Source organism: Delphinus delphis, chromosome 2 (genome assembly GCF_949987515.2).
Source record: "Delphinus delphis chromosome 2, mDelDel1.2, whole genome shotgun sequence".
NCBI lineage: Eukaryota > Metazoa > Chordata > Mammalia > Artiodactyla > Delphinidae > Delphinus > Delphinus delphis.
Window position 1 is genome coordinate 25,521,170 of NC_082684.1, and position 13,206 is coordinate 25,534,375.

Below are 13,206 nucleotides of genomic sequence, written 5' to 3' on the forward strand. Positions count from 1 at the left end.
GACAAATGCATTCCTAACTGATATGCTCTCCGACCCACTCTGACTCCAAGGACACCCAATAGCCCAAAAGAGAAGATTTCCCCAGGAGTAGCCACGAGATTAGGCTGCACCAAGGACTGCTGGGCTGCCATGTGAGTGAGCGACACCTGTGAGTCCCACCATGGCCAGGAGGGAGGAATGACCAAGATTTCAGCATGCCGTGATTCCCCAACAACTTAACGGGTTTATTCCACTTACAAATGACGAAGCAAGGACACCTAATTCAAGTGTTTTGGGGAATAAGGACTTCCCTCATCCCAAACCTCAGAGCTCACCTAGCAGTAAGATAGCAGCCCTCAAGCCAAGAAACCTTTCTTGTTCCTGGTTCTGCTAACAACTGTTGTGTCTGAGTCCAGACACTTAACTCCTCCATGCCTCAGTTTCCCTCATTAGAAAGGAGATTGTTCCTTCTCCATCTCAATAAGGAGCTCTGGGGACAAAAAGTGCCATACGTACAAGTGAACACCCTGGGCTCCCTGGAACAAAAGTTCCTACTGAAATCAGGTGTCATTTTGGTTTGCTCCTTTCCTGCAATTCTTGCCATCTAGGCCATTAGAGAAATCTGTGACCCTACGTTACTTTGAACTTAAAATTCAGTCTCGCTTGGCATTCTTCAAAAAAATCTCTTTAAGAATATGAGTGGCGAGTTTGCTGCGGTTGGTGGTGGCTTCCAAAGGAAAGGGACATATTTGGGGGTTAAGTCCTTCCCCTGCATTGTATGGGACCCAAGCTTGGCCGTGGGTGCCTGGGGCTCTGGAAACTGGAGGCCAGGCCCCTCCCCTCCGTGCCCGCCTGGGGCAACAGGCAAAACAGCCAAGAAAGAGCCACAGACCAGAGAGAAAACCCAAAAGCTGGAGCCTCCCTGGGCTCGTCAGTCAGGGTCACCGGTGTACTGGGTTCCCTCGCTTCCACCTTTCCCCCCAGTCTCCCTCCAAATGCAACCAACCCAGTCTCCCAGTAGAATGTGCGCCTGCCTTAGCGGCTTAGCTCTGAAACAGCAGAGACAGCAAAAAAATGGGAGGCAGAAGGGTTTGTCCTGGGAGCTCAGGGAGCGCGGCAGTTGCCCCTCGATGGATGTAACATGGAAATGCCTGCAAGATGCAAACGTGCCTCCTGCTCAATTAGGAGAAACTTGGCTTGACAGGGGACACAAGGTCAAGTGACTTGTCCCTAAATCATCACGTGAGCAGGAGGCTCCGGGGCTATAAGGTGAAATTTACTTCACCCCAACAGCAATGTTTCACCACCATTCCTTCCTCAGCTTCTTCCATCAAGGAATGGAAAATGAAAGAGAAGATTTTTTTTTTTTTTTTTTTTTTGCGGTACGCGGGCCTCTCACTGTTGTGGCCTCTCCCGTTGCGGAGCACAGGCTCCGGACACACAGGCTCAGCGGCCATGGCTCACGGGCCCAGCCGCTCCGCGGCATGTGGGATCTTCCCGGACTGGGGCACGAACTCGTGTCCCCTGCATCGGCAGGCGTGCTCTCAACCACTGCGCCACCAGGGAAGCCCAAAACAGAAAATTTTTGAAGAGGCAATAAGAACCACCCTGTCCCCTGCCCAAACAGAAATAAACCCCAAGAGGCTCCTGGTCAGGGTGCCTGCTCACCCCTCATAGGCCATCAGGACCTCTGGGTCTGGCATCTAAACTTCTCACCACGGAGCAGAGGCCCCACTCCTGTAGGCTCTGCCTGCCCCCATACCAGAGCCAATCCTGACCCCCGGAAGGAGGGCACAGATTATGGAAAGTTCCAGCCCCAAACCCTGGCCTCAGCCTCATTAACTGGCCTTGACCCTGTGCTTCCTCTTTGTTCCTGTGCTTGGTCAGCACACCTGGCTTGTCCGGGCCAGCCCCCCGTCATCCAGGGCCACAGTCGTCCCATTAGCCAAGCCCAGTGGAGCAGAGCATAGACCTGAAGTCAGACTGTCAGGCTGGAGCCCCTGCTCTGCCACCTCTGAGCTGTGTGACTTGGGTAAGTTTTATAACCTCTCTGAGTGCCAGTTCCCTCACCGTAAAAGGGTGACAACAGTTACAAGGAAAGCGACGCTCCTTACTTCCTACTAGCACGTGTGAGGTCCTGGTGCTCCACACGGCAGCTGCTATATGACAGCCACGTAGAATTTCACTGGTTCTGAAACACAACCAGGGCTGAGAGCTAATGCAACAGACAGTTCAGCATAACTCAGATCTGCCCATAAGTTATTACAGAGGGAGAAGAGCTCAAGGTTTAACATGCAGGCTTGGGGCCAGGCTGCCTCTGTCCCTTACCAGGAAACTGTGTAAACCTGGGCAAGTGGCTTCATCTCTCTGGGCCTCAGCCTCCCTGCTGCTGACATGGAGCTAATAATGGCATTTCCCTTGTGGGGTTGTACAACGATTAAAGAGTAAATATACCTAAAGCACTTGAAAAGTGTCTAACACAGCACAGGCATGTAAAAAATATTAACTAATTATTACACATCAGTGCTTCCTGATCTTTGAGAGTCTTAGGAAGTTATGATGTTTCACCAAAAGCATGCTCATCTCCTCAGGGTTTGCCCACAGTTTCTGGAGAGTCCCAGGCCCCTTATCTAGCACTAAAAAACCCTGGAGTGGGCCCTGCTCAAGAGACAACCCCCCACCAAGCCCCACCTCCACATATAGAGACACACTCTCATCCCTTCCAGTCCCAAACCCTGTGGTTATAAGGCTTCTCCCTCTATCTTGTCCCAGTTGTCCCCAAGGTCAGTCACAAACCTCACTGCGTGTCCTGTCCCCTCCCCACAGCATACACACACTCTGATGCCAGATCTACAAATGCCCTGGTCTGACCGTTCGGCCTGGCTGCCCCATCACCTTCTCCCCGTCTCCCCGACACCACATTTGCATTCAGTGCTTGTCGGAGGCTCGGAGATTTATAGCATAGGGCTGAGGTTATTAAACCCCACTGGAAGAGGCCTCACACACTGAGAGGTAAACTCTTTGCCGAGGCTTAATTACGCACAGATGTTGTGATGGGGTGCCAGTGTGCAAAAGCAATCTATCTCCTGTTTTAAGAGCTGAACGGGGTTCGCAACGCAAAATTTGCTTCCCACTTGTTATGTGTTTAGAGAAAATTAATTACTCAGGAGCCTTAATTCTACCATTGTCTTAGGAATGGTGTGCGCGTTTTAGAAGCAGCAGGTCAAATCATTACACTAATTATTTACCCATTTGGCATCCTCGTTTCAAAAATTTGTGTTATTATTATTATTATTACATGTCTTGGTCTGACAGATGCTAGCTGGCCCCAGCCAGGGGACGATTTTGCTGTTTCCATGGGAACAGTGGAGGAGACGGTTCTGTTTGGCACGGAGGACCACCCCTGCCGGCTAAGAGGCAACAGAATGTCCTTAGACGAGCCTCAGAGTTGAAGTCAGAAAATCCCGTTTGTACCCTAACTCCTCTCCTCTAAGACTACCATCTGTAAAATGGGATGACGGTTGTTGGAAGGATTCAGTGTCCTAGTATCGTCATAGTGTTCAGTGCCGCAGAAGAAACATTCAGTAAACATTGCCTATCCCTTTGTATAATCAACACGTCTTGGAAGCCCCCTCTGAGCTCCTTACCTAGGCGGAATTAAGTACTTCCTCTTGGGCATCCACAGAAACATAGAAGAGTCTCTGGCATAGTGCTAACCAACCTGTACTATAACAACATGCTGTGTGTTTGTCCCCCACTAGATGGGACGTCTTCCCAGGCAGGAGCCAACCATCTCTTACTCATCTAGGTACCTCCAGATCCTAGCACAGCAAGAGGCTCAGGAAATGCTCCATAAATGTGGAATAATGGACTGAAAGAAAAGGAATACGTAAGTGGAAGCATAATTCAGACCCCACAGCATTATTCTAATTAGTTAATATTATTACTTGCATTAGAAAGCCAAGTTTTCATTGAATTGGTGGTTTGAAGCTCAAGGCTGGGGCAATGTTACCAGATCATCTGGATTTGCCCAAGCAAGAGGGTCTGTACGAATAATGGCATTTGCCTCGTAGGGCTGTTTAAGGCAAAGCCAGTCAAGCACACTGGGGGCATCTGGACAGACCTGACCCCCGACTCACTCAAAAAGCTGAACTTTGCCAGTGGCTACACCTTCCACCAAACCAGCGTATCAAGACGCCACACTGCTCATCACAGTTGTAGGTCTTCCTCCCGTGAACCAAGCTCTAGGGCTCTCAGGCAGCTAGGGTAGATGCACCCTCAGTCTCCCCATCTCTATTCATCAATCCGGATAGCAGAAGTACAGTATAAACACGGTCTCTGTTTCTCAGGATGTCTTCAGAAGCCACGTGGATACTTTAGTCCAGAGCAAGAGACCTTCCAGTCCACATGCTGAGACACCCTGCCCAGGAAGAGCCCCACTTGACTGTTTGCTCCAGAACTAGTACCTGGAGCCCTGTGCCTCACCCTCCCACATTCTCCAGGCCTCCCCAGTTAAGAGCAAAGGGTTGATCTCTCCCAAGAGTTGAAAGTCAATCTCTCCATGTAGACTGCCAGAGAGACCCAACCCCTGCACTGCTGTGATGAAGCGGTACCCCCGGAAAATGAATCCAAGCCGCACCATGGACAAAATGTGTTGGAAGAGCAGTGGTGTGGGCATGCATCTCTCTCACTCTGACCTCCACGGGCCCTGTGGGGAACATCAGGACAGTCCTCAAAGACCAGCTCCAAGGCCAACTCCTCATTGGAGCCTTCCCTGCCCTGCTCCCCACAGGAGTCCCTTCTGAATCCTTAGAGCAGGACCTCTCACTGAGCTGGGACTCTGTGTCATTTGATGTTGTTTCCCACAGTAAGTGTCTCCTATCACACCAGCAGTTCTAGTCAATACTTGAAAACACAAATCTGTTCAAATGTGACTGATAAATTAGGGAACAATTTGATCATAACACAAATTTTACATTCACTTATGTGCAGTATCATCTGTGAGAAATACTCGGAAACGCAGAAAACTGTATGCAGCTGATCCACACAGGAATACACAAAGCAGACACGCCTCAAACATCACCACGTGTGCTATGGGTTACACTCACCCGTAACTGGCGTCACAACAGCCGTCCAATTTCAGAGGACCCTCCCTCCACCTCTTCACAGTAACTCCTAAGCAGCCACTCTTCTGATGCCCACTTCCGCAAGCCCGCGTCAAGTAAAGCGGCGTGTGTACTGTGGTCTTAATGTATTTCTTAGCCACTTACCATGTGTAAAACGATGCTACCATTTCATTAGGTTCCTATCCGCTTTTATCTTCTGGGTCACTGGTGACATTTTTGAACGTGGTAAGCCTAACCCTATTTTGCCCATAAACCTTGTGGTTTCTGTTGTGCGATTTTGCATACTGTGGAGATTTCTAGGACACGTGTGTTGTGTGATACAGACCTGCGTACTCAATGAGCTGATGTAATATAGGTAAAGCTTTAGGAACAGTGCCAGAGTATACTAGCGTTAGCTATCACCATCACCATCATCAATGTCATCATCCCATGGTTCGTGGAGGTGGAAACCATGGCTTACAGGCCCTCAGGAGTGCTCAAGGTCTTGCAACTGCAGGTTATTCAATAAAAAAATATTTGTTCAAAAAGTCAGCAATCCCCTTTGATAATTTGTGTCGATAACTTTGCCTTCAAGGGCTTTAATGTGCATCACCAGGGACAAATCAGTCACCCTCAGAAGGAAGACTCAGGAAGGAGATGTCCCCACTCATGTCTTGCAAGGGGGGGATGCTCAGGGCTGGGACCAGTTTTCCCCTGCCCTCTTCCGCCCGACCAGCAGGGCCCCGTGGCCCTGACCTCCTACCTTTAGGAAGTCAAAGTGCTTGAGCATTTGGGCCACTTTCTCGGCGTTCCTCCCCTCGTTGAGGAAATCCAGCTCCAAAGGCAGGTTCTTCTTGGCTTCATCCACCAACCACATGAACTCAAACTCCGGAAATAGCTGCTTCACGGCCAGGACGAGCACCTAAAACCCATCAAGCACCCCATCAGTCTGTCCACGGCCCCCACAGAGGAAGGTACATTCTCTGTCCTCCTGCCTGGGTCTGGGCGTTGACAAGTCCCCAGGCCGCCCCCGGAGTAAGGGTGGGTGGGCAAACGGCTCCCCTGGGGCCCATCTCTGTAGTCCAAATCCAAGATTATGAAAGCCCAACAGCCGCGAGCAGAAACCGCCACCACCATTTACTGAGCGCGCCCCACTCGCCCAGCACTGGGTAAGCGCTATTACCTGCCTTATTCCTCCATTTCTTCTTCACAGTGTCTCTGGGAGGTACACACCCTTATCATCTGCATTTTACAGATTAAGAAAGTTGAGGCTCTGAGAGGTTATGTGAATAACCTCTGAATTTGCCCAGCAAGGAAGCAGAGCCAGAATTCCCCTTGGGTCTACCTGGCCCCAAAACCCTTGTTCTTAAGCACGTTGCTGAATTGCTGCCTTTGCTTCTCCCAGATTTGTGCTTTGTGGTCCTGTTTATAAAGGGCTGGGAGGGGGCAGCAGCTACATTTTGTTTATTTCTTAGGCTGAGTGGTTGGTACCTGAGCATTTATATTATTTTCTATGATTTTTGTATTGAATACATCTAAAATATTTCATGATAAAAAATCAAATTGGAATAAGAAACCAAGGTTGGCTAAGACAAGAGGAGTAAGAGATAAGGGATTTGACCACTTGGGTAAAAAGCTTGGATTTTTGGAGATCTGGGCCCACGGTGGACTCTTGAGTCAGGACATGATGAAAGAGTGAGTTTCAGAAGACTTATCTGGCATTTCAGTTGTCAGTTTAATTATGTGAAACAAACATCACTGGCAGAGAACAAGAGCCCAGGGACATCTGCAGAGCACACCACGGCCCCTCCGTGGGCAGGGACTCAGTTCTGAGGCTACCCCACCACTGGAGCTCTGGATTTGAGATGGTCTCACAATTTCACAGACTATAGCACTGTAGTGGGTAAGCAAGGGTGATGCCAGGGACATGGGGGATGTTCCAGCATTGGGGGGGTGGGGGTGGGGGGTGGAGAGAGGGAGGGACACAGAAGGCACCTCTCCTGTTCTTCTATAAGCCCTCCTGTTGGTGTTCAAAGTCAGGCCTGGGGAGAACCACTGATAGATCCTCCCAGTAATTCTTGGTATAGTCCTCTGAGAATCCCCATCTCTAGCCCTGGCTAGAGCAGAAGGACAAGGAACGAGAACTAAAGAACCATGGGCCTATTGGTACCAAGAGACCTTCCCCATCTGTTATGGACTTAATGCTTATGTAGCCCCCAAATTCATATGTTAAGCCCTAACCTCAGGGTGATGGTGTTTGGAGGTGGGGCCTTTGGGAAGTAATTGGGTCTAGATGAGCTCATGAAAGTAGGGCCCCTGTGACAAGATTAGTGTCCTTATAAGAAGAGAGAGACCAGGGCTCTCCGCTTCTTCGCCAGGTAAGGACACAGGGAGAAGGCAGCCATCTGTCTACAAGCCAGGAAGAGGCTCCTACCAGGAACCGAATCAGTTGGCACCTTGATCTTAGACTTCCCAGCCTCTAGAACGGTGAGAAATAAGTGTCTGTCATTTAAGCCTCCCAGTCTATGGTATTTTGTTATGGCAGCCTGAGCTGACCAAGACACCACCCAGTCTATCCGGAAGGCCTTACTGAGCCCCAGCTATGAGCCTTGTCTCATGCTTCTGTTTGCCCTGGTCTATGATATGATGTCCAACACTGTGTTAGGCACATGCAGCACGAAGAAATAAATCTAAAGTAGGGCCATTAACTACAAGGCATTCTACAGTTTTGTTTTTAAATCCTATGTCCGAGGCAATGTACCAGACGCCATTCTAAAAGAATCATCACACAGGGTTATTATACTCCATTTCTCTCAAACCCTTTTTAATTACATTCGGCTGCAGTCTAATTTCCTTTAAGTCTTGTCTAGTCTTTCAGGGGCTAGACCTGTGACCTTATGATAATCGATTTAGTTTATGTTTTGTTTCTGTTTCCGTCACACAAAACAAGAAGGAAGAGGTGGCAACAGCGAGGCCCAGGCCGCATGTGTCAGAGCCGGACATCCTGTCTCATCATCGTGCCCTCAGATGGCCCTCAGCTGTCACCAAAGGGGAGGCAGAGCTGGTGCACAGGAAACAGAAGCACCTGCCCAGCCCAGGCTAAGGGCACATCTGTCATCCGAGGCACCTGAATTCCAATCTCTGGGCTCTGAGTTCAAGCAAGAACCCTCTTGGGTGTTTTGCTCCAGGCTAGATTCCAGAGCTTCTCACCCAGGAGGGACAAGGAAGGAGCCACAATGAGTCTCACTCATTTGTTCAATCAAAATGTACTGAATACCTTCTTGGTAATGACTTTGGATCAAGGTACACACAGAGACCCACATGTAGCCCAGTGGAGTCTATACCAGGAGATGAGGCTTCTGGCCACACAATAACTCCTCATCATTTGTATGGTCACTGCTATTTGTGAAATTTTTAATTATCATTAATTATCATTAATATCCAAACAGCACTGAAAGGCACTTTAAAGACTCTTCTGTTACTAATCAATTGTGTGATTAGTCATTACTAGTACTATTGATTATTATTAATACTTAATGTCATGAATCATAAAAGCAGCCAAAGATTTTACTGATTGATATTAACTGCTAATAACTAATTAGTAAACTAATTCATAACCCAAAAAACTTTGCACTACTCATAAAACTGGTCTCAAAAGCATTCTGTGGTGGTTGGCATGTCACTTCCTTGGTTCCTTTAAAATGAGAGGGTCTGTTTGAATGGAAGTCAGGGGTTCTTAGCTTTATAGGACACCATCCCCTTTATAGGAAGTCACCGATTTGAAATTTTGATGCCAGCTATGAAGCCCAGAAAATGTAAATACTCCCATAATTTTGTACATAATTCAGGGGGGTTATCAACCCCTTGAACTTCACAGTGGGTGGGGAGAGGGGTCAGGTTAAAAGTTGTCTGGTCCAAGTCTAAAATGGTTTGGGCTGCTGTCACTTTAGACTGTTCTTGGCTTGGGAAAATAAAATAAAACTCTTCAGTCTCACCTTCTGTTTTTATTCAATTCCGTTCTTAACAGCCTGCCCTAAGTAGATTCAAGTTTTTCTTTTTTGACAACAGATTCAATCAACGAAAATAAAACAGGTGTTGTTATCAATTTGACTTTTTGATTTTTCTCCCAAATTTATCTTCTCCATAAAATTCTTCCAGCAGCCAATTTTCCACCAGTGCCTAGCACGTACTCAATAACCAGCAGATGTTTACTGAATATTCACATGAATGAATGAGTGAATGAATAAATGAACATTCCAGAAGGTTTGCCCTCTCCCCAGAAATAATTATATGTTCACATGTGCATTACCCAAATGCATTAAGTTTTTACGCCTCTAAGATTTTGGTGGAGAAAGGACTACCTCTGAACTTTGGGGAACCACAGATTTAAGATGCCTGAGAATATTCTACTTGATTTGGAGTCTTGTTAATCAATCAAGGTATATTCAACAATTAATACTTCCTTCAAGGTAGAATAATGAAATCATTCTCCTATAGGGCTATTGGCTCACAGTAGGAAAAATAAATTATGAGCCACACAGAAATGTAATAGAAAAATTGAGAGTCACATAAAAGTTTGAAAACTAGTGACTGCTATTTATAATAGCAAAAAAAAAAAAGGGGGAATTATCATTATCCAGGCATAGGCACTGCGCTATGAGGCACTTTATACACATGCTCTCATTTCTTCCTCTTCTTGTCCATTTCACAGAGAAGGGAATCAGATCCAAGAGGTTAAAGTATTTCTCAAGGTCACATAGCTTTTAATTTCAAATGCGGGACTTGGACCCACGTGTTGGTTTTTTTTTTTTTTTTTCACTTCTTTCTTTATGCAGCCCTGTCTCAGGCAATACAGTACAGGACAATACAATAGGAAGCTTGAGATAAGGCATAAAAAGAGCTTTGTAAACTGTAAAATGCAACTGAAATTCGAGTTACTGCTATCAAGTTATTATATATTATAAAAGAAATAATGTTCTATGGAAAAACAGGACACTAAATAGAACGCCTACACGGATGTGAACTGGTAAAAATGGATGTTCGACAAGGATCGAAAATCAGTTCAGAGTGCTGCAAATAGCTTACCATTCATGGGGTTTATCTTTGTTCTGGTAAGTTATTAAAGTGCATACTTTTTAGAAAGCAGAATTACAGGGTGAAGAGAAGTTTCCATGGGATGGTCCACATCTCTGGGGCTTTTAAAAATGTATTTAAAAAAAATAAAATCAGCTGTTGGATTCTGTGCCAACACAAACATTACCTAGCCACCCACTGTTCAATCAACACATTCAGAAAAGAAACAAGATGACAGACAGCATGCACTGAAAATGTTGTTCAAAAAAAATCAAAACCATAACTGTCCCAGGTCTTTACTTTTAGAGTCCCTTGGTATGGGCTGGATGACATCAAATGGTGGGTGGATGGGATTCTGGTGCTCAGATCAGAGAGTTCTAGCCTAATGCTGCAGAGCACCTTGGGGACAGGTGGTACATGAAGGGCAGGGAGCCTGGCCATGAATTAGATTCTTTAGGGGGTGATAGAGCACGGGGGTGTTCATCATCAATTTCAGAAGCTTAAGGGATAACAGGGAGTGATACAGGATAGTGCTATTGGGACCTGGGAATGATGGTCTTACTACTGCCTCATGGGTCAACTGAGTCCTACCCTGTTCTCAAATGGTGAGCGTGGCAGTGAGACCCGGCCTGCTAAGCTCCCTGCTATCGTGGGCAGGCAAGAACTGCTGCAAAGCCAGCCCGCCAGCAGACAGACTCTGCCTCGTCAGTTCTCCCCTTGCTGCTGAATCACTGTTCCAATCTCTGGGCCCAATTAGTCTGGCTCTGGACAGCCACTCAAATCAATAAGAGTCACTGGCCGTGCATCTAGAAGTAGAGTTGCTCCAACTATTAAAGGGACAATATCAGGTGATAATGACAAAGCTGAAAACATCCTTGGCTGTGCCTTTCTCTTTTGTGCAAAGTCACCGACACCATCAAGTTCATCACCATTTACTGAGAGTCAGTCTCTGTTTCTCTAGCACTGGTCAACAGCTATCACCGAGACTATCCCCTTCCCCAAGAGGAGGAGACACAAAACACCAGCACATGCTATTGGGTGCCAACTTCCTGGCTAACAGAACCTCAATTTTCTGCATCTTTCTTGTCCTTCAAGGAAGGCAGGCCTTAGCCTGAGAAGGCAAACCATGATTGGTCTAAGCCAATCAAAGTGGTCCCAATCCTCCTGCCAAGACTGATTCAGTCTTGGGGATGTGGGCCTGCTTCTGGCCAATGAAAACTGAAATGAATTCTATTAAGGGGCTACTTTTTAATACGAGGGAAGAAACAGGCCCTCTCTGGCACCTGGATGTCATCTACTTGTAACAGCAGGAACCCCGCAGCTGTTTTGCAGCTATGAGGGGCACTATCTTAGAAGGACAAGCCAGGAAGCTGAGCTGTAAAGAACCTGGGTCCTTAAAAACCACAAAGAAGTGATGGATTAGTCAACCTTGAAACAGCTGACCCTACTTCCAGATGTCTTGTAATGTAAGATAATATAGGTTACTATTGGGGCTTCCCTGGTGGCGCAGTGGTTGAGGGTCCGCCTGCCGATGCGGGGGACGTGGGTTCGTGCCCCGGTCCGGGAGGATCCCGCGTGCCATGGAGCGGCTGGACCCGTGGGCCGTGGCCGCTGGGCCTGCGCGTCCGGGGCCCGTGCTCCGCGGTGGGAGAGGCCACAGCGGTGAGAGGCCCATGTACCGCAGGGAAAAAAAATATATATATACACATATATATAGGTTACTATTATTTACACCACTTTTAGTTGGATGTCCTGATACATGCAGTTAAAACCATACTAACTGATATGGCTAGTAGCCCCCACCTCCTTATTCTCAAAAGTCCCATTTCTGCAAACCTCTATCCTTGCAGCAGATATGTGTTTGGATTTACAAGCCCACTTCTTAAACTGCACATATCCAGAGGTTAAGCCTATTAGCCACTCTCTCCTTAGCATGAACTACTTTAATCAGGTTTTCTTCCTCTCAAGACCAGGCTGTGGTCAATCACAGGGTTGGAGATGAGAGAGAGACAATAGCGGGCAGTGGGAGAGAAGCACGAGGACACACAATACCTGGAATTGGCATGAAAAGAAACACCAGAAGGCTCTTCACGGGCTTTGCTTCCCCTCTGTCTCTAAGTTTCTGGTGGCTACGATAGCCCTAATGCCTCCTAGAAATCATTTTTTTCCTACCAAGCACGCTGGAGTATGTGTCATTCCTAAAATCAAGGCACCATTTAGGTCTGGACTTAGAAGAAAATAGTAATACTCATTCCAAATATAAAACCAAATGAGCTTTCCAGTTGGCGCCTCTTAGTTGTGAAGCAGAAAGGGTGACCAGATAGGACTTTTTTCCACCAGACAAGCCCAGCGACAAGGCAGTATCACTCTGCTGCTGCTAATGCTGACGGTCCATGGAGGCAGTGACCTCAGGCCTCATTTCCAGCTTCTCTCCTGAAGGCTGTGAGTGTGGGTCTCTGATCTGCCTCGCGATCCCAGCCCCAGCCACTGCGAAGGAGCCACTCTGTGCTCTGCACATAGTCACAGGGCTGGTAATTTCCAAGAAAAGCATCTGATGCTTATCTCAGGCCAGAAGATGCCAAATTTTTATTACTACTATTATTGATATCGACCTTATGGCCACCATTACTTAGGGAGCAGTGAGGCTCTGAGCAAAGAAAAGATGTCAGCTGTCCTCCCAGCCCCAGTGGGTCTGCTGGCACAACCGGGCAGAGACAGGTTCCCAGCTAATGCAGGCATGGCTGCTGGGTCCCAGGACACCCAGGGATCCTCCGAGACTCACAGTGCACTTGCATCTATGGCTGTTCCATAGCTACTGACTGATGCTTCAGAAAACTAAAGTTTCCAGGTGGCTGCCCAATGCCACTCGGCAACCCCGCTCCCGAGTCCCGGTCAGCTCCCTTTTCCACTGCACCCAGCAATATTCCAAACCTTCATTTCCCCGCTCGAGCCTCCATGCCACCTCCTACCCCCTCTTTCTCAGCAGATGGTCTTACCTCCTACTTCAGAGAAAAAATAGAGGCTATCAGGCTGGTACGACTCAGCTGTC

The 13,206-nt window shown here is 47.5% G+C and overlaps 1 protein-coding gene across 6 annotated transcripts in view; it reads right to left on the reverse strand.

Annotated features, from left to right (window-relative positions):
• Positions 1 to 13,206, reverse strand: part of ADCK1 (aarF domain containing kinase 1) — a 114,015-nt gene that overhangs the window by 25,597 nt on the left and 75,212 nt on the right. For all 6 annotated transcript variants that reach the window (XM_069540413.1, XM_060004121.1, XM_060004122.1 and 3 more), the window contains one exon: positions 5,848 to 6,006. In XM_069540413.1, the coding sequence (XP_069396514.1) occupies positions 5,848 to 6,006 (159 nt within the window). The remainder of the gene's footprint in view (positions 1 to 5,847; positions 6,007 to 13,206) is intronic.